The 21,553-nt window shown below is 38.9% G+C and overlaps 1 protein-coding gene across 19 annotated transcripts in view; it reads right to left on the bottom strand.

Annotated features, from left to right (window-relative positions):
• Window positions 1-21,553, bottom strand: part of ACSL4 (acyl-CoA synthetase long chain family member 4) — a 35,972-nt gene that overhangs the window by 7,217 nt on the left and 7,202 nt on the right. For 2 of the 19 annotated variants that reach the window (XM_085060371.1, XM_085060372.1), the window contains exons 2-10: window positions 18,141-18,201; window positions 9,624-9,672; window positions 6,821-7,336; window positions 6,346-6,523; window positions 5,333-5,442; window positions 5,099-5,237; window positions 3,561-3,711; window positions 2,290-2,413; window positions 1,456-1,527 (exon numbers count right to left, since the gene is read on the bottom strand). In XM_085060371.1, coding sequence (XP_084916497.1) covers window positions 1,456-1,527; window positions 2,290-2,413; window positions 3,561-3,711; window positions 5,099-5,237; window positions 5,333-5,442; window positions 6,346-6,523; window positions 6,821-7,171 — 1,125 coding nt within the window. In that variant the 5' untranslated portion in view covers window positions 7,172-7,336; window positions 9,624-9,672; window positions 18,141-18,201. Of the gene's footprint in view, window positions 1-1,455; window positions 1,528-2,289; window positions 2,414-3,560; window positions 3,712-5,098; window positions 5,238-5,332; window positions 5,443-6,345; window positions 6,524-6,820; window positions 7,337-9,623; window positions 9,673-13,564; window positions 13,652-18,140; window positions 18,202-21,553 lie in introns of those variants that run through there. The other 17 variants (XM_085060377.1, XM_085060379.1, XM_085060378.1 and 14 more) reach the window with 15 other exon arrangements.

Here is a 21,553-nt window from a genome sequence, read left to right as displayed (position 1 = left end):
AGGCAGTGCTCAAGTACAATGCTTTTAACCTGAGATCAATGAGTCAATTTATAGACCATCACGGCTTGGAGCTATATGCACTTGTACTTAAACTGGGACAAACTGATTTAGAAAATTTTAAATTCAAGTTTAGCCCTATCTCTTTGCTAAAGGTTGGTATATTCCCCTCAATACGATGCTGTACTTTATCCACAGCAATTTGTAAGTGTAAGGGAGTGAACAAAGAGAATTTATTTCAGCATTTCCTTTTCCAAGAGAGTTCTTCAATTTTCAGAGCAACATGGATGCAGTAATTCTAATTACCTAACAAAAACCCACCACAATTCTGTCACAGCCCAGAGATTAATTTCCATTAAAATAATAAGTTTATGGTCACCTAAATACACATAACCTAAGACAGTGTTCAGAATGATGAAGTATTTGATTGAAGTTTAAAGGCTGGCTCCTTCAAGTTTGCTTTGGAGCATAATGCTGTAAAGTATTTATGCACTATCTCCCCATGAAATCAATTTAAATTAATATTTTCCAACAGGATGGAGTTCCCAAATGTATTACTTATCACTCTGTTAATTATTACGAAAAACTGCAAGCCTCTATATGTGCTTATTATTTTATAAAACAAAAGAATGTAAGTGACTTAACTGATTTTAAAACTCTTGGCTATTTTAAGATCTTGGAGAACAACCAAATCCAACCAAAACTCACTATGACTAAATCCTCCTACGCACTCCCCACCACCATGTGGCACCACCTGGTGCTACCAGTCTTAGGAGCCACAGATGTGATAGGATCTAAAAGCAGCACCTGTGATTGCAGGACTCATGGGGAGGGCCTTGGCATCAGAAAGACACAAACATTTGTGGAGTTTTTGGACAGCACTACAGCCTTGTGGGCTGCAGAAGCCTGGTCACTCAGAGAGCAGTGTGAGCTGCAGAAGCAAGAGGAGTTACAATCTCCTGATCACTTTCTCCCCTGAGAGGAGACTAAGCCTGGCCTGCTTACCCTGAGAACAGCAAGAGAGACTCAGCCGCAGTGTTACCTTGAAGATAAGCTTGACTTGCTAAGTCTGTGACTGAGCCAAATGCCCATATCCTTAAAGTGTCCCTCTTGGCCAAAGCCAGCCTACTTTGTCCCTGTGCAAAAAGGAGTTCCAGACTGTGACTGTGTCCTGTTGTTGTGTCAGTAGCCCAGTAAAACACCATTTGTAACTACTGAAACATTTAGAGGTTGGGATCAAAAAGGATCTTGGTTTTAGTACAGGCAGACTCTTGTGCTCATCCGTAGCATCAGTACTCAGTTCAACCAACCAACAGCTGGAATATTTGTATTCTGTTCTTTTCCTGTTAGTGACAGTTACTTACATGTGAAGAGAAAAACATGTTAGTAAATACATTTTCCTAGCATGAAAAGGAAAACGTAATTATTTTCTAACCATATCTGCTTCTGCATACTTACAGGTACAGCTGCCATCAGTGTAGGTTTAAGTACAGTACAGTCTCCTTTGCTTCCCTTCTTAATTTTACTTGACTGCAATAAGGAAAAAATGTCAATTTATGAAGCTGAAAACCAAACAGCTCTTGAAAACTAAAGGACTAACAAAAGAAGGAGATATACTAGCATGTAATTTGTTCAAGTATCTTTCCCTGTTCCTGCGTCATTTTCCCCCCCATTGTTAAGGAAAGAGTAATGATTAACAACTATTTCAACCAAAATACTCAATCTTTTACAAGCTCACTTTGTTTATCTTTCTCTTACTTCCTCCCTCTAGTACTTGTTTTCTCCTCATCTTTCTCTGCGAGCTTGTTTTGCACAAGTAATAGTCTCAGGAATGCAAATCTCGATACCAGCAAAACATACAGACATTATACGGCGTATTTGTTCTTATTTATCTGAACTGTTAAATGGAAAAAGGCAAAGGACTAAATAAAAGATCTGTAAAATAAAATAAAAACTGATAAAAACTTGAAATCACTTTAAACAGTTCAGCTGATCTATTAAGAGCTGTTCTTACACTGTTATCCAATAGATAATGCTATAGGCATTTATTAGGATTGCTTTTAGATTTCCTAAGTATCATAAAAGCAAAGGTTTTAATACAATTTATATGGTACAACCCATGGCTGTTGTTCACTAGGAATGTTAATTTGCATCATTTTTTGAAAAAAAATTGACATTTCTGAAGTGTGCCATATATATCAGCATTTCTTTACTGAAGGAAGAAGCTGAGCAAGGAGAGCACAGCCTGCAAAAGCTAAAGTTTGCTTCCCACCTTACTGTGCCAGCCCTCACCTGATCCGAGAGAGTGAGAGGAGAGGAGTAGCCAATCCTGCAGCCATAAGTGATGCAGGAAACTTCTGCTGTCAGCTCTAACACGTGGGCCAGAGGCAAATAACCAATGTAAGTGTCCTTGGGGCTGGGAAAGGAAAATTATTTAACCATGAGGCACAAGTGGACTGAAAATACCATTTAACCATTTTATTGTCTACATAGTTATTACTTTTTGATTGACCTGGATCACAAGTGAGCTTATTCTCCTGCACACAAGAAGGGTGTGATTTCAACCACAGTATATAAACAAAATGGGGGAAATCTAACTTTACTGAAACCCTATATGAATTACAGGATTTGTCTTGTTTTGTAGGAAACTCAGATTCCTCAGTTCTTTACTGCTATTTCCTCTCCTTGTGGGAGGTTTCATTCCAGTTATGAAATTAAGGATGAAATCACTGTACTTTAAAATAATGACCAATAATTTACAAAACCCTGTCAGTCAACTTCTCCTAGGATACATCACTAGAAAGAGAGCTGATCACTGAAGTACTAAGGCTTGTTTCAGGAAGTCATTGCTCAGGGATTTCTCAGTAAGATCTTAGAGCTGTCATTGAACAGCAGCTTGCAGCACCCAGCCAGAACAGGGTTTATATCCTTTCACAACAGGGTCTAGCAAAAGGGTTTATTTCAGCTTTTATATGGAGCCAGCCCTCTGTGAATGCAGGGACAAATACACACAGTTCCATGAAAACACTCCTCAAAACATTAATGTGAGGGAATTTGCAGTTGGTTTTACTGTCGTCAGTGCACAATTTATTACTTTTCTGCCTCTCCAGTGAACTGCACTTGAGCAGATTCTGCAGCATGTGCACCCAAGAGTGGTGTCTCCAGGTCAATGAAGTGCTAGGCTCTGACATGCTTCCTAAACTGATTCTAGCTGCCTGAAAATATCTAAAAACATTTTCCAAGCTGGACTAGATGAGGAATCTCCTTATCTAGTGGCATCTTCTGTTGCTCAAAAGTGCAAAAATCCATCACAGACCTAGAGCTAAGGGTAATAATAATAAAAAAAGCAACAGCATGTGAGAACAGAGCTAGAAGGGCATACTTTCCTAACATGTTAAATTCACGAACACAAGACATGTTTCTTACAAATTAAAGAGTCGTGGCCTCACAATAACACGAAGAACTTGATAACACACAATGCCAGCAGCAGACTCTCTGTAAATGTGCACACTTTTGAAAGTTGTTTTAGCTCTCTGCACACAAGACAACAAAGTGTTTCTTACCCCAGTCCAGGTATTCTCTCACACTGTCCTGTCATTCCAGCTATTAAGTTTTTATGCATCATCATCACTCCTTTGGGTCTCCCAGTAGAGCCACTGGTGTACATTACTAAAGCCAAGTCTGTAGGAACAGGTCTGCTTGGCAGAATGCTTGCTACAAAATTCAGGAGAAAAACTGTTATTAATTCTTACCTACTATCTAAATGATTTCTCTAACTGATCAATGTGAAAAGGTCTGTAATCAGTGTGAACCAGGTGCTTCATGGAAGGCCAGCACAGTGTGCTGCTGCTGCATGGTCAGTGCTGGAGAGAGTAGTGAGTGGTCTGGTTGTAAGAAGAGAGCGAAGGCCAATTTTTAAAGGAATGATGAGTGTTTGGGCATCTACAAGATCTAGGTGACACTTTTGTCATTGTGGTTTATACCTGACTGAAAGTTTCATAGAAGGAGGCTTTTGAAGACCTAGTAAAATTGCCAAGGTCAGCAAAGGAGAGAAATACCATACCGATTATAAAGTTGAGTAAAAACAAAACAAAAACCAGCACCCCAAAAAGCTGCAAGTCAGCTTATCTGTCCATCAGTCTTTCAAAGTCAAGGTTGTAGAGGTAAGATTCCTTTTTTTAACTTCCCCTGCCCCCCACACACCCTTTTTTCCCCTAATTTTTAAATAAACCTTCCTCAGGTAAGCTACAAGTTAATGGAAAAACAGTAAGACTAGAACACTTGACTTCTGATTTTTAAGTCCCTTTATTCTTAGGATGAAAATCATCAGCTTTCATGGCTTTCACAGTGTCTGCAAGGAAGGCCTGCAGTGTCTGCAGGTTTTTTAGGGACAAAGCCCAAGAAAAAACATCCTCAGGGTCACTGCTGGTCTGTATCAGCACCTCAGGCTGATCACAGATAAGCAGCTGTGATGGATGTGTGTTTCCCAAAGCTCCTTTGCTAGTTTATCTCCTCCTTTACTCCAGAGAGAGGAGATGTGGCTAATTACAGACTGCTGATGTAAGTAGAACAGATCATCAGGGTTGGGTTTTCCTTCCTTAAAGCAGATGTTGACAGTCACTCCTGGCTATCCAATGGAGCAAGGAATGTAACTGTTATTCCTCTAGCCTTAGGTGCTTTTTAGCTACAGCTTGGCTAAGATAATGGACATTTCCAAGCCAAAAAAAACCCCTTCAAGTGCTTTCTCCTCTTTTGTTAGAAAAGACAGTGACAATAAGGTGAATGAAAGGTAAGAGCAGCAGAAAATGAAACACCATACCAGCTTCTATTTCACTTCCTAAAACAAAGATGGAGTGTTAAATTTTTCTGGTTATGCTTTAGAAGTTCAAACCAAAGTTTTATCCTGACATATCTGATACATGAAACAAAGATATAAACCAAATTTTTTTGTTTATTTAAAGGGAGCCAGAGGATGAACTGGCAACCTGCCACTGCCTTTGTGCTGGTGACCTACAGGGGTGGGGGTTTTTCTGCTACGCACCCCTCTTAACCCAGTCTAAATTCACTGCCTGAATAGTCCCCTGTGAAGAGATTCACTTACCGTTTTCTGGTTTGGCTCCCAGCTCTTCTACTGTCTGCATACTAAGAATCTCCACATTTTCAGGGTATTCTGATTTATTGAGAGTCTTCTTGTCCACATAAATGATATGTTTCAGACAGGATACTTGTGGCAGTGCAGTCTATAGAAGAGAAATGAAATTTTTAGCAGTGTACTGACTGCACTGTAAAGTTGTTGTAGAGTTGCTTGTAGCAGATGAAGCTGATACCAAATTACCTTAAGTTTGCTCTCAAGAAGTTCCACACTCGTGACCAGATATGCTGCTCCACACTCATTGAGACCATAGGTCACTGCCTCTTCCCCCAGGGTGGCATAGAGAGTGACAACTGTCACAGTGGTGGGAGAAGACATGAAAGAAGGGTTAAAGTAATACTAAATGGAAAAGCTCTTCCTTTATCTTACTGGAAAGCAGTCAATTGGGAATTTTTTAATTTGGAAATAAAGCAGCTTTTAATTTTCCCACGTCAGAGACTTTGTGGCACAGGAGACCTCTGGAACAAGGAGGACAGTTGTGCAGGCAGCATGGCTTTACTAAGAAGGTGGTCAAACACTGGAACAAGGCTTTCTAGAGAGAGGGGTGATGTCCCAAGCCTGTCACTGTTTAGGAGGCCTTTGTACAATGCTCTAAATAACAGGCTGTAGTTTTTAGTAAGCCCTGAAGTGGTCAGTCAGGTTGAAAGGAACCTACAATCATCATCTAGTCCTTCTGAATAAAAGCTTGAATAAAAAAAAAGAAAAAGCCATACATAATTGTAATGAACTTGAGCAGCTTATAAATGTCACCAAAACAGACAACCCACAGACTGTCATAGGATTTTCTTTACCATTCTTTTTTGATAACCATTCCATGTTTTCGATGTGTAAGTCAGGATACAGTCAGAAAATAGTATAAAAACATCCCACATTTTGGGGAAGAAATGCACTACTGACATCTTCAGAATATTTAAAACAAGTGGAATAGTAAGTGTTCTATTCTGTCATTTTAACATCTAGAACATTACCACAATAAAACTGTAAAAAACAGTTTCATGAGTATGAGTAAGTTAATTTTAGGGATCTCCACAATGCATACAATAGACTGAAAACTTTTAAGAACCAGACCATCGGCAGAGAAAGGTTATGAATTTCTTACACCTCCAATGACAAGATTGACAGAGTCAAAATACAGCCAAATCTGTGCTGAGAAATGGTTCTAAAATACTTCAGAAGTAACCAAGTTAAGCACTCACGAGGGAAGTTGTACTTGAAGCAGGTTAGAGCTACAATCATCCACTCAGCTCGGGTCTCACAGAATATGACAACAGTACTTTTCGGGGTTAGTCCCAGGGCAGTCAGTCCATTCCCCAAGCGAGTAATTTTCTCATTTACTTCTTCATAGGATAACCATCTGTAAGTTCCTAAAATTAACTGCAGAGGAAAAGCAATAAATTTTCATGACAAGAAGCTTCTGGTATAGCTCTACCAGCTGATGTGAGTTGGTGCATAACAGCATAAGCACAAACACTGCCATTCATTAAAAAATTGCTTTAATTTTCTTGAAGTAAATAGTGCATCCTGTCTATTCTGTTATTCCTGAACTACATAACATGAATGGTTTATTAGATGATGACTGAGGAAGAGCTCTAAAGGGACATGCATTGTTGAGGCAAGATATGAAGCAGCTCAAAACCAAATCAGAATTAAGCAAAAAATTTTAAGTTTTACCTTTTTGAACACTTTTCCATTTGGTTGCATTTCATTTTCTTCACTCAGTATTTCCCTGGTTCCAAGACAGTCCTTCTTCCCAAACTTTCCTAAAGCATGGTCAAAGAGCTTGTCCAAGGTGTCTGCTCCAGGGATGTTTATGTTTGCTAGTGAGTCCAGGTGAGTGACAGAGCGGTAGGGGCTCCCAGGCTTGTCCGAGATGGGTTTAGCTTTTAACCGCTTTGCCATAGCCTTTTTCTTCTTGGCATTGGTAAGAAAATACCAGGGAATAAATACCAGCATACTGTACAACCAGATTAACAAGTACACAGGCAGCAAGAGAATGGCACGCACTTCAAGCCTAAGTTTCATTGTGGGTATTTAAAAAGGAAACTCTCTTATGGAGTTCTGAAGCAGCAAGAGCAAAGCAGCAGCGCACAGTGGTGTAAGGAGAAGCAACAGTACGTGAAGCTTAGGTAGTGCTGATTCACAGCAGTGGCAAAATTTTAGTAACCTTTGAGAGCCAACAGTGGATACCTGTGGGCGAAGACCAGTGCCAAGCAGAGAGCAGAAAAAAAAAAAGAAAAAAGAATTAAATTAGTAATGTTATAGTCAGTTCATTGGTTTTAGTCCTTCTAAGGGTTCACTTCAAAAGCATCACTGCACAATACAGCAGTAAACTGCTCTGGGGATGAAATAGGATAGATCTTTTCCATACTTGTTTCTTGCATCCACAAATATTTACTTTTCACAGACTTTCCCCCACTATCTCTGTTTGAATAGTTCAGGGCTGTTGAGATGAAGTCTGTCCTTCACATCATAATATTGCGTTTAAGCTACTTGAGTAATGACACAATTGTGTAATTATGGAAAAGGTCAACACTTGTTTTCCCACTAAATATTTGTACTATACAGAAAAGGTATGGCAGATTGCTTTACTGCTTTTCAGAATAGTCTGTCAACTTTTATTCAGATTAAAATGTATATTGATATAGTAAAAAATAGTCTATAGACTCAGAAGTCTACATGCTGTAATCAAAAAACTATATAATATTCCAAAACTGCTTTATTAGCTTTGCTCCAGCAACTGCATTTTTAATGTCCTATTTCAACTTTGAATGTTAGATTCTTGGAAAGGGATTAGGCAGATCTGCTTTTCCAATTTCAAAAACTACTTCAATATATGCATTTCAAACACCAAGTATGGAAAACAGAATAAAATTTGACTAATTTAAGTCAATTTAAAATAAAGCACAATTTGGCAAGATTTTGTCTGCATGTCAGAAATGTTTCCTCATTAAGGAGAACTGGGCTGGAATAAGGACTAATGATGAATAGGAGAAAAACAAAACCATCACAGCAAACCACAGCTGTGGCCAGCTCACTGGCCTGGGATTAGTCTGCACTGGCATGTGAGAGAGATGAGTGGTTATCTTCACCTGTCTGCTGTGCAAACACAGCCTGCTAGCACAGCACCCACACTGCCACAGTGGCAAATAAAAGGCAGAGGTGCACTAACCAAGGGCAGAACCTCAGACAGGCAGGGCAGCCAGTGATACTGACACTCATCACAGAGCCCAGGCTGTCATGGACACAACCTGATAAACAGAATGGATGAGAATAGGGAAATCCTCAGGGCTCCATCAAGAATTAAAAGAACGTGGGCACACCTCAAAAGACACCTTTATTAATATATTTGCCACCCTCAGGTTATGAGGAAGGCTACAATTAACATTTCAGGTTAAACAAGACAACTGCTACTAACAGCATAACAGAAGTCTGCTAACAGGTTGGTGGGTTTTTTATTAAGAATTCCAACATACACAGTTGTGTTGTAGCCAATATCAACAGCTTCAATGTAATGTAAGATTGAGAGAACTGCAGATATTTCAAACAACATGACAACGGTAATTTCTGTAATTACAATTACAGAATAAAATTACTAGTGAACGATAGTAATATAAACTGAACTAAACTAAGCTCAGACATGTATGGATGAAAGTATTCTGCACATTTATATTTTTTAAAAATTGAATGCTAAATGTTTTTTCAAAACACACATGTTTATTCTGCTCTGGTCAACCTCACCATCATCAACCTCAGCAGAAAAGAGACCATTTTACTTTCCAAAGCTCCAATTCTCTAAAATGAAGGATTATTGGTTTATAATACAAGTCTTGTACGATACTTTCATTCCAGTTAATTCAGTGCTCCAAACACTGCCACTGAGCTTGTATTTCAAAGACAAGCCAGCTATGGCACTAAGACACACTAAGGAAATGTCAGGGCACACCCATGGTTACACATAATGAATGCTACATGGTAAAATAAACCCCAGGGGTAACTCTGGCTGCTCCTCACCTTCCAACAAGGAGTATACAACCAGGCACATGGATTTGGATAAAAAGCAGAGTTGTTGGACTACTACAAACTATTTAATATAATGAGACAGTACCACAGCTTTTCTTTGGGCCAAGTAGGAGCTTGTTCAGAAGTGGTCCTACTGTGAAACACTACTGACTAATAATCAAGAACTGGCTAATTTAGGAAGGGAGGAGAGGAAGGCATCATTTCTTTAATTTTGGAATTTCAGGTTAATTTGGAATACTTTTTAAAGTGTTTATGAAACGAGAAAACTTGGCTAATTTGTACATATTTGTAGTAATTTAAAACAGAATTGAATTTTTATCCTGACAAAAACCAGTTGTAATTCTTAACAGACATCAGTTGGAAAAACCTAGTGAGTCCCAAAAAGACAACCTTGGTGTTTCCCTTTGAACATGCTCATGCAAAACCTGACACACACATAGAGAGGTGTACTTACAAGGGATCTGAGAGTGATGACTGAGAAGTTTTCTCAGTGTTGATTAGATCTATATTAAACAGGAAAAAAAGAACATATTAGAGGTTGGGACATTTTATGCCTTGCAGAAAGGAGGAATCTTTAGAAGTTCCACCCTACTGCTCCTAAGAAGCATAGGCTGTGAATTCAGACAGAGGTGCTACACAACCCATACGAGGGAGAGCAATCATGACGAAGCCACCATAAAGGAGTTTAATTTTTATGGAACACAACCCCCTCCATTCCCTATTTAAATATGTCCTGGAAAAAACTATGAACAAAAAAAAAAAATAGGCAAGAAGGAGCCTTTCATATTCCATATAGTCCATTCCTCTGATTCAAGGCAGAAACAAGAAGTCCTTTGTCACTGTTGATAGATGAGTATCAGTAGGAACACAAACTCAGGACTATCCATAGCACACACTGACCAAGAGAGTCATACGGAACATGAAGTGGATTTGGGGTATTGAGGTAAGAGAAGAGTTTCCAGAACAAAAGCATGTTTATGGAGGCAGAAAGGCCTCACTGGTCCCATGACCAGTGCAATAAAAGATGACTGTGTAACTGCAGAGATAAGGCTCCAAGAAGTCTACTGCATCATCATTCTCTGGGACTACTTGGTTTTACATACAGAAAGAAAGCTTTAACTGATGTTAAAACTAGTTATATTTTAATAGCCTTCCCCATAAGTCTGAGACTTCAATCAATCAGTTTTTACAGACTAAAACTGAGGTAAACGTTCCTTGCAAAATTTTCCTACAAAGATTTTCACCTGAAATATGAAGAGGTGCTAGAATGTTTTTAACGTTACTGGCACTTGCATGTGGCAAGATAAGATTTTGATCCATTGCAGGATCATCCCAAACTTGTGCTAAATAAGTATTCATTATATCTTAAATATACTGCATAACAGACTGACATCATGCAAAAGTACCTCCACACCAACTGTATTCACTTAGAAGACCAACTTAGCTATTCAAATTCCACCTTATGCCTTCAATTTCCTGCTTAATTAGACTTTCAGAGAAAGGCTGAGATGCAATATTCACATCAATGCACCATCAAGGACACTTCAAAGTAAGACAACTACATATTACTACAGTATAACAGTTACGTTCTCAGTAAACTTCCTTATTCCTTACACATAGAATTTAGCACTCGTGAAAAATTTCACAGTGTCAAGATAAAACTGTTATTTAACACTGGAATATTTAGAATATGTAATATTTTCTATTGTTTTATAATGCTCATTATTTCTCTTGACTGTTGAACAGAACTAGCCTATTTAGATGCTTATCTAGCTATTTTGGAAACAGCAGAGCTTCCAGTTGTTGAGGCAGGAAATCCATGTTCCCAGAAAGAGCAGTGTGCGTCAGGCATGATTACAAGAAAAAACCCAACAAAAATAGATGTATTTTCTCTCTTAGGTATCTGGTTTTCAGCATCTCCAAAGAATTTTCCTCAGGAGAAGCAGCTTCTAGCAAGTTTGAAACGGTCTAGAATTCATTTAATATTTGAAGTGACATGTTACAGTGTTCATACTGGAAACCTCACTTGTGAGGTAATATTTTCCTTATGGCTGTTATATATGCTGGGTGTTTACAAAAATTCTATAATCTAAGCTTACTCCTGACTGACACTATGCTTCATGGGCTGCCAGAGATGGAAGAGATGTTATCTGAGTATAATCTGACTTTTATATCCTTAATTAAAAGTTTCAGAGACAGATAATATGCAACACTCCACTCCTGTCCTGTAGCCAGAGCCACAGAACAGAGTTTGAAATCAATGCACAGGTTTTAGAAGAGGTAGTCCTCTCTTCTTAATTTAACTCAAATCTAACAAACAACTGGCAGCTATTTTTTTTAATATAGAAACATAGCTTTTAAATGGTCACAACAGCTTATGGGACTAAGTAAGAGCAAAAGTGTGTGTGGGAAACAGAGAGAGGGTTTATGTATGCCTCTGGGATTGACTATTCTCAAGAGGAGGAAATCTAATCTTCTCTGCATTTCGCTCTTCAAACAGAATCAACTTACTCAGCATCTGCACACGCTACTAGAATTTTTAAGCCTAACCCAAAACCTAAAGTACCTGTAGCTAGAAATTTTATCCTATGCAGTTTAATAAGGCAGTAAATTATTATCTTCACAAGGAAAGGCTTTAATTAGCCAAGCCCAAAACACTCCAAAGGCTTATCAGTGTAAGTATATATGAACAACAGTGTTTATTATCCTTCCTCTGGTGTTGAAAATCTTGCCAGAGATCCGATTTACTACAGAATAATATGATTAGAAGAAAACTCTACTTGTTTTTCTGCCTACTTCAAGGATTGCGTTAAGAAAAGTCATCTAGTAAGAAGGATTACATTAGAGAGGAAAAAAGTAGTGTTCTAGTTTGTGAAGAAAACTGGAATCTGCAAAGCAGGTTGTTTTTAGTTTAAAAGCAACACCAGAGGAAGTCTGGTTCCTCTGCAACAGAGCTCCTGCCAATTTCAAATGGAGACACAATTCTTGCTTTAGGGTAAGTGCTCAGGGCTGACTCCTTTCAGGAAGTTCTGAAAACTTCCATAACAATCCAGTATGAGTAAGTAACAACCGTTACTGCATCCAGGCAGATCTAAACATTTTGGAAACCACAGTGAGCACTGAGGATTTGTAACTGGAAAAGTGGTTTTACACAGTAAAAAAATTCGAGTTGACCTGAGTAAGTATGTGGGTGTTCAGTTAGTCAGTTTTTGGAAGGGAACTTGTTGGTATTTAGTTCTCCTGAATTTGTTCCAGTACAGGACTGAACAAGGCTGGGATTTCAAAAAGAGATTACAGGAAGACTAAGAAATACCACACTGCCAGAAGATGCAGCACAAAAAACAAATGAGTGCATACTGCCAGGCTCTCTACAAGTTTTGATTTTCCAGATTTATGCCTAAAACACACAATAATGAGAGACCATTTCTACAGCTGAGAAGACTGTGATGAAATAGTAAGAGAAGAATCTGGTGGCTAATTACAACTTAGTTGGGGTTAGAAAGACTGAAGGAAAAGAAACTGAAGGAAATGATTCAGTTTTTACATCATGTCAGTGTTTTTATAAAAACAAACTCCAGCAATATTAATGCAAGTTACTCATGGTAGAAAAAAGTTCACGAAGCCTCATTTTTCTTTATTTCTTTCTCACAGGCAATTTCTACACATTTTCCTCTTGCACATTCTGGTACATCTCAAAGGGTAGTGAAAATCCAGAAAAAGCCTAACCAAACCTAACCAATTTTCAGAAGTACTTCTGTACTCTGGCAATGCAATAGAAGCTCAAAGCCTGAGAGTTTGAGAGCTCTCACTATGCCTGTACAGTGTAAATACTGGTACCTATGTCCCAACAAACAGGGAGAGGGGAAATCAGCTGCAGTAGATCCTGATACAAGTTTAAATATATACATTCTAGTTTAAATAGCAAAATCACTAGTAGTATTAGGAAATTGTGCTTCTCTTACTGTTGCTTAAAAAGTAGTTAATACAATGTTTTACTCAGCTAATAGCAAAGGTAAGATTTACTTTTGGTTTGAAGAAAAATTTTATTTTTGTCCTTTATATTCATTGCTTCTGCTTACTACCTCAGAACATATATGCACTTAAAGTCAATCAGAGAAAAAAAAAATTATAAGTGTCAAACATCTACTGCTGCAGTAAGTACTGTAGTGGAAGCCAGCCCCGCCACATTGACCCAGTAGTTCTCAATTATCTAAAAGCCTGGTGTGAAACTCTCTCCTCATTCGTAACAAGAGGGCAAGCAAATATTTGGTGAAAGGGTAAGAGCTGTTTGCATGCCCCAAACGCAGAAAATGTTAAAAGCCAAGGCAAGATTCCACAACTGAAAACTGTCCATTGAGACTCCACTGAACTGGGAAAGTCCTTCCTCTAACCCACCTGTTCCTTTGTCTCAGCAGATTCTATCCAGAAGCTGCCCGTGAGTCCCTGGGGCTCCTTCCCTGCAGCACTGCCTCTCCACAGGCTGTACCCAGCCTGCCCTGCCTGTGGCCAGGCTGTCAAGTCACAGAACCACAGAACTATAGAATGTTAAGGGGTTGGGATGGACCTCAAAGTCCATTTTGTTCCATCCCCCTACCCTGGGCAGGGGGGACACCAGAACAGGTTGCTCAGGGCCCCATCCAGCCTGGCCTTGAACACTTCCAGGGATGGGGCATCCACAGCCTCTCTTGGCAGCCTATTCCAGTGTCTCACCACCCTCACAGTAAAGGATTTCTTCCTATTATCTAACCTAAATGTTCCCTTTCAGTTTGCACCCCCTAATCCTGTCACTACTGCTCCTCACCAGCTTCCCTGAAGGCCCCTTCAGGTACTGGAAAGGGCTGTGAGGTCTCCACACAACCTTCTCTCCTCCCAGCTGAACAACACCAACTTTCTCTGCCTGTCTCCATAAGGAGAGGATGCTCAAGTCTTCTTACCAACTACGTGGCCTCCTCCGGACTTGCTCCAACAACTCACCTCCTTATGCTGGACACACCACAACTGTGTGCTACTCCAGGCTGGGTCTCACAAGAGCAGGGCACAAGGGACAAGCACCAGGTCAATTCAAGTTACACCACAGCACTGTGAATGCACTCACTGATGGCAAAACCAGCTGTTTCAATACTTTTCTTTGTGGTAAGGGAAGTGGGGAGGCATCTTTTTGTTTCACTGGCATTTTAGTTAATGACTAGGCTAAAAACTGGTAGCTTGGACAGACAGTATTCCAGAAGAAGATGGAAAAGGAGAAAATGTGCCACTGAAAAATACTGTTACTACCAAAATACACTTGAACTAAAGGAAAAAAATTAAAAAGGAAATGCATATTCTGTACTAATGAAGAAGTGTTTCGGTCTGATCCCCCAACATACACCCCCATCTCATCAGGCATTATGGCAAATGTTACTCTGCTGTTCCAACAGCAGAGATAAATGTAGTGTTTCCACCCGATATTTTAAAACAAGGACACGAAAAGACAAGCAGCACAAACAAGGACAAATTTCAGAGGACATGTGGCCATGGAAGAGTCCAACAAAAGCTCTGTAAACAGCCAAATGAGAACTGATAATCTTCCCTCCCACGCACAATAAATATACAATGGACAGACTGGCTAAGTTCTGTGTTTAGCTACACAACCATTTTGCAGTGGAAAAGCTGTGACTTGCATGGCTCTGATGATCCAGCTAGTGAGATTTAAGTTATCTCTATCATTTACTTTCTGATTCTTTCTCAATAGAAACTGCTTCACAAAGAGAGTGGCCTCTCCTAAGTCTGCTGAATTACACTGTGTAGAAGATCAAATCAATTTGACACCTACAGATGTAAACCCCTATCTGCCACATCTTCCCCTGCATTGTCAGGGCACAGTAAAATTAAATAACTGAGGTACAATGTTTACAGTCTTCAAAGCCAGATGTAATATTCCTGTTTCTGGAATATTACAGGATAATATAGATACAAGTTAAGTTCACACTTTCTAACTTTTTTTTTTGCTTCTAATTGCTAGATGCTTCCCTGGGCCTGGTGACATTAATTTTTATCTCTTTTCAGATACTGTCAGCATTAGAAACAGAAGCATTGACAAAAATTGTTTAAGAATTAGAGTGCTCATCTCCCCTGTTACACTTATGATCATCATCTCAACAACAGCCTTTGACGATGTAAGGAAACTAGGATGCTAGGTGCTTTTTGTTTTGCAAATAAAAATGGAGCAAATAATCTCCCAGGGTAAGTGTTGTTCAGAATTTGATTCACAGAAAATGTACTTATGCTTGTCCCAGCTGGATACAGCTGCTTCTCTGACTCCTGTGGTGCGTGCATTCAAGTTCAGACCCTGATGAAGTCACAGTATTAAAGTTGGGCAGATGTTAATGATGTTTTCTTCACCAAGCCAAAAAACTCATTAATAACATTACCCTAGCTGCATAGATTAAACACTAACACTTATTTCCTGGCCCTGCATCTAGTATGTCACCAAACATCTGTGCAGCACAAGCTAGGAGGAATTCTGTGTACCCTTGTGATGACGCATTAGAAAGACTTAAAATGGCATTTTCCAGTATAAAATAAAATAGTAACATGAATTGCTTACTACGTAAGAACAAAAGTTAGGAGAAAGTAAACACTGAACTATTCTCTTTTAAATAGGATTTAGGTAATAGATTTATCTGACCAAAGCTTACAAACATGAACTCAGGCGAGCCAGTCATCAAAATCGACTTCCTTTATTTATAAATTTCCTGAAATCTAGCAGCATGGCTCTGTATGAACCTTTCTGTGAAAGGAGCAATTCAAGCAGTCAAATGTTAAAGTGCACGAGCAGAAGTGCAGTGTGGCAGGGAAGCAGGCAGTGTAATGACAGGGATCATCCCACTGAGAGTCTGGCAGCTTTAACCTGTGCTCTGCTGCACCCCAGGCACAGCAATGGACTGCAGCAGCTTCTCCTTTCGCTGCACTTACCCTGGTTATGAACTTCTCTTTAAATGTCTTGTCAACAGCAACTGTTGTGCAATTTAACAGACTGAAGTTCTAAATATAATTCTGTATTCCTTCTGAGAGCCTGACTGGCTTTTCAGTTTTCATTTTGGCAAGAAATGCTGCCATCGATTTTACATTTACATTCCTTGCTTTTCAGAAACTCCATTGTCTCTCATCATATGCATTAGTGTGTTTTCTTGTCAGACATGGGTCACAATTTAGGTAGTGAAATTAATTACATACTTAAAAAAGGAAGAGGGGAGAGTAAATGTTCCTCCTTGTATACTGCACAACTAGTCTTTTGTCTACCAAAAAGTGTACTGTAGGCTGGGAAAGATTTTTCTAAGGTTTGTACAGGTTTTTCAAAATTCTGTGGGGACTGTCAACAAGAAGAGCACTAGAGCTGGAAAATACACCTTCCTTTTTCTCTTAGGAGCTCACATTCAAATACAAATTCCTCCCTTTCTTTGACTAAGCAAAAAAAAATAGTAATTCAGGCTTTCTTATTTGCATTTTGAAGAAATTCTCCCCTTGCAGACCTTCTGATACACAGATGGCTGGGTGTACACTTAAAAAAATACAAGTTTAAGAAAACTGCCCCCACCCATGGTCACTTGAGATGGTAGCCCCTGAGAATTCAAGCATGAGTCATCTCTATTTTTCATCTTCATTGTGTAATAAAAATGCATTGAGGGTCAATAAACAGTAGGAGCTTTGGGAACAAGCGTAGTTTCATCTTTTGCACAATCACAGTATCTTCCACTGAAAAAGGGATTATGTTTTTTGTATGCTTAAGGAACTGAATTTTATTGTAGTCTTAATGCAAGACTTCAGTACAGTCTATTGCATGATTCATGTTGAACCTATTTCATCACTTTTACAGTTAAACATACCTAGATTAATTTCTAAGTATTCATCATCTCTGCATCCACACATGGAATTCCCAAGTAAGACAGGACTTCATACTGCAACTTTTTGTGAGTCAACTTGCTTTCTGCTACTTTCATGTGCTTTATGGTAGACTGAGGTATCTTTAGGGTACACTTCTGTTAGTAAAATTAACTGGCATTTTCTACCAGGGAAGACAATTTTACTGCCTTACTGTATCATAACAGTTCTTTGATTTTATCTGCACTTTAAAGAGGAAGTGAGATGACCAAACAAATCCCACTACATTTTCTCCTACAAGGCACAGTGCACTTTCAGGTTTTTACATTTAACATCTCTAAATACTATTTTGTTCAGAAGTAGCCTGAACATAAACATTCATGCTAAGACAGGAGAACAGAGCAGAAACTAGCACAATTCTTCAAGCCGTTTTAAAAAAACATGCAGGAAAAAAATACCTCTCAGACAGTTTTAAACACTGAAATTTTGAACTTTATCAGCCCCCAATAAATGTGCAGGCACATTTACTGCACTTCTTATTTACAGACATGAAAGTGTTTAATGTGTCCAGTTTTCAGAGGCAGAAGCTTTTTTTTTTTAGCTAACTGGAAAATTTTTAATATGAATAAAGCAGCAGTCACGGTAGCAACTGCAGAAGAAAGAAACTGTGCAGCACTAGACTAAACAGACAGTAAAGTGGTCTCAGACAAATTCTGAAGGAAGTTTCAAGAGGAAACTGACGTTGTTGATCATTCTTTCAACTTATTTTTAGGGACTTTTTGTTCTGAAAAAGGGACAGAAAAATCCTTAGCATGACACTGTGTATCACAACAACAATTCATGATCAGTAAAATTCACGGTCAATAAAAAAAGTTAGTAATTTATTAACAAATGCAGTGATACTCAAACAGCTAACATTGTCAAAAAAAGATTTCTAATTTAACTTAAAAATACACATTCCCCACTTCAAGTCCATCAGATTGATCATTACAGTGATGAGAGGACACAGTTCCCCACTGGAAATTTTGAGTAAGGGTTATTTAAGTGGCCCCTCTCTAGTTATTGTCAATCTTACTGCTCACTAGCACACACCAAAAACAAATCACTTTACCTTGAACACAACTGGAATTCAAGTCTTTCTAGGTAAGTAGGTCGATAAACTCATGAAAAATCTAAAAAATAAAAACATTAAACAGTGAAAATTCTAGGCCTTGTTAAGTTACAAAGTATCTGAACAGACCACTCACCCCAAATGTTTCCTGGCTTGGTAATAAGAGCTTCATCAGCTGTTGGTTGTCAATGCCATTTGTACAATTGCAAAACACTACTGGCTCCTTGAAAACAGAACATCCTGTTCAGGTGCTGTATTAGGCCAGGGGATACCACCAGAAACTCATTACATTATCATTTTCAATTTTCACCTCAATTTTATGTTCTGAGTGCCTTCAGGTGTTTGAATGATGTAACGTGCTGCCAAAAGCATACCTGACAAAAAGTTTTCATGTGTACTCTTGGTTAAATCCAGCATCAGACTGCTTTTAACAACCTCAACTGTAAAGCTTCAGCAACCCAATATTCAAAACTTACCTTTCTGAATGAAATCTACTTAATGCTATGCAAGTTACAAACATATTTCTGATTTTCAGCTAACTTGGAAAATTATAAACTAAGAGGTAATATATAACAAATTTATGAAACTGTTTGTTCTGTCTGAGGAACACCAATGAATCAGCTTAGAGAAGCAGACAACAGAAACCTTATCCACGGCAGCCTTTCAGGGAACAGCACATCCTGCCTTTACCTTTGCATCCAATGTCTGGACACAGACCATGACTCAGAAAGGTGGAAAAACAGCTGGTGTGGTAACATGATCTGGACAGAGTCTTATACTTATTTCTGACTGTTCTGTGTATGTGATTATCATTCATCCAACTGACTTTGAGCATTCAAATAACCTGAATTCACTCAAGGCTGGAATGAGATTTTTATTTCAGTTATGTGAGACAGAAACTGCCAGGTGTTTATCTTCTCTCTTCCTAGTCAAGTTTATGGAGCCATAAAGCCCTCTGCATAGGTACTGTTCTTGACAGACATGCAAGAAACACAGGCCTGACAGGCCAGCCAGATGGAGAACAGACAATCCCAGCATAGCAAAAAGTATCCTACTCATACAAGCAGGATGCTCTCTGTAGCTTTCCAAGGCATAACCTTGCTCTGAGCCCTGTTCCAGCTCCCACATTCTCATACTGCTTTTTATTTAAGCACGGCAAGCTTAGTTTCACTTTCCAGTTGTTCCTCTAGCCTGTGGTGATACATTTAATAAGGAAAGCACTTTTGACCAAGTTGTTCAAACAGAGGAGCTCATAAAAATGCAGAAGTATTTGCATGCTTATGAAATAAACAGATAACCCATTTTCATAATGAAAATTAAACACATCTATCAAACAAAGGCACAAAACCAAGGCTATCATGTTCAGTAATAAATTACCCTGTGCAAATACACACTATGAATCAGCAGTACATACAATTGTCTTCATGGTAACTAATGTGCAAAATTACAAACTAATGGGCTACTATGAGCAGATAGAAACTACTCCATCCTTCCTACTTCTACATCTGATGCAAAAAGACCACAGACACCACAAACCAAGATCTCTTCCTTCAATTTAATTTTTCTTTATATTTTTGTATTGCTTTGCTGTTAGTTGACATTACCACTAACTGGTACTTACTCTTCTACATAACATTCAAAGCTATAGAAAATACTGTTATAAAACTACACTTTAGCTATATAGTATTGCAATTATTTTAATACATGTGTTCATTGTGTAAGAAAACTGAAACAAAAAGTGCAATACTAGGAATAGAAAAGAGGTTAAGAGAGGTTAGTACTCGAAGCAATTTTAGGATACAACACAACTTGAGCAAATTACTTTGTTGAATTGACATGACCCCAATATAAGGGAAACTCCAAATGAGAAGTAAACAGTGTAACAAGGGGGTTGGTTCCCTGCCTGAGTCTTCAAGTTTAGGCTCATGGCAGGTCTGACTGTGGAGATCCTACCTGGGCTGCACTGTCTGTTGCCCTGGGCTGCAGTTTGCAGGCAGCCAGTTACACATAACCTGCATTGCACAGGCTGTCTGACACTGCTCCCCATTCAGTCCCACAAGGGCCACTGCCAGGGAGGAAGTGGTCACTTTGGGTTAGTTCACTTTGGGTTAGTTCTGCTGACATACAGTTCCGTGCTTTGTGAGAACTTTAAATAAACCTGAAAACAGAGCTACAAGCAGAAAATGTAGCTGTTGAACAAAGTAACTTCTACCTAGTTGTGGCTGCCTCAGGCTGTCCCTTCCTTTTGCCAGGAACCAGAGTGAGTGAGTGCTGGCCACAGCCTCTGCAGGCTTACTGTGTCCATGGAAGTGTACTGGGGGGAAAAAAAGGCAACCAGAAGCTCCACCATGATATATAACCTATTTTATCTTTACTGAAAGCCAAAAGAGCTCCCAAACCAAGCCAAACCCCCCATACCCAGCCACTTTAAAAATTTTTATTGCAGATTAATTTTATATACTCCAAAATATTTTAATAGGCATAATTTTTTATTTGTGGAAGGTCAGGAGTTAGTAATCTTCCTAATCCAAAGTGGCTGTTGGTAGCTGACTGCCAAGTTGTCAGCTTAAGCTATGAAATGAACACCCTCATTCATAAATTTTGGGGATTTTGCTGTGAGCCAACATTCAGCGTGCTGTGATACGCTGTGTGCAGCTCCTCAGACTCAACTGGCATATTTGAAATAGTGACATTTCACAGGCTACTCAACTCCTCTATCTACCAAGACAAATGAGAGAATGACTCACTGTGTATTCTACTTATCATGTGCTTTAGGTAAACTGATCTTAATATGATCTTTTCCAAAACTACTGCATGTATGACTACTGGAGAAGAAACAACAAGTACCCGATGGATTGCTTAGGCAAGGTGAAGTGTTTCAGGAAACCTGACATCAATTTGGCCCCCCCCCTTTTTTTTTTTTTCTTCCAGACAGATCCTCTTACTACCAAGGACAACACAGCTTCCTTCAGCCCTACATACTCAACAGGACACTGGTGTCAGGGCACATTTAAATATGCAAAGACCAATTCTGCTGTATGTGCTACCTGCCATGAATACGTGCAATAAAATAGTGAACTACAACAGAGGGCGAAGTTGGAGCAAACACTCTGTAGGACCTGCCTAACTTGACACTAGTGAGTGCTCTTTGTATTTCACAGTGTGAGGAATTGATAGCACTCATTATTTGCAGTCTAACGTTTCTCTAAATACATCCTTCTTAGTGTACTATTTGGTTCAACTTGTACAGTGGCTCCTAGTGCACAAAACCAGACATAATAAATAATTGTTTTGTAAATTATAACATCTCCAATCAAATTTGTAGCAAACACTTAATGAACACAAAAATGTATTTATTATGAGAAAGTTCTTATTTTAGCAAACATTGTCGTACATGAGGCTTGCTATTGAGC

The sequence above is a fragment of the Lichenostomus cassidix genome, chromosome 4A, assembly GCF_008360975.1.
Source record: "Lichenostomus cassidix isolate B80296 chromosome 4A, HeHo_3.0, whole genome shotgun sequence".
In the NCBI taxonomy this organism is placed as follows: Eukaryota; Metazoa; Chordata; class Aves; order Passeriformes; family Meliphagidae; genus Lichenostomus; species Lichenostomus cassidix.
The sequence above is the reverse complement of the archived record's forward strand: the minus strand, read 5'-3'. Positions and strand labels throughout refer to the sequence as shown.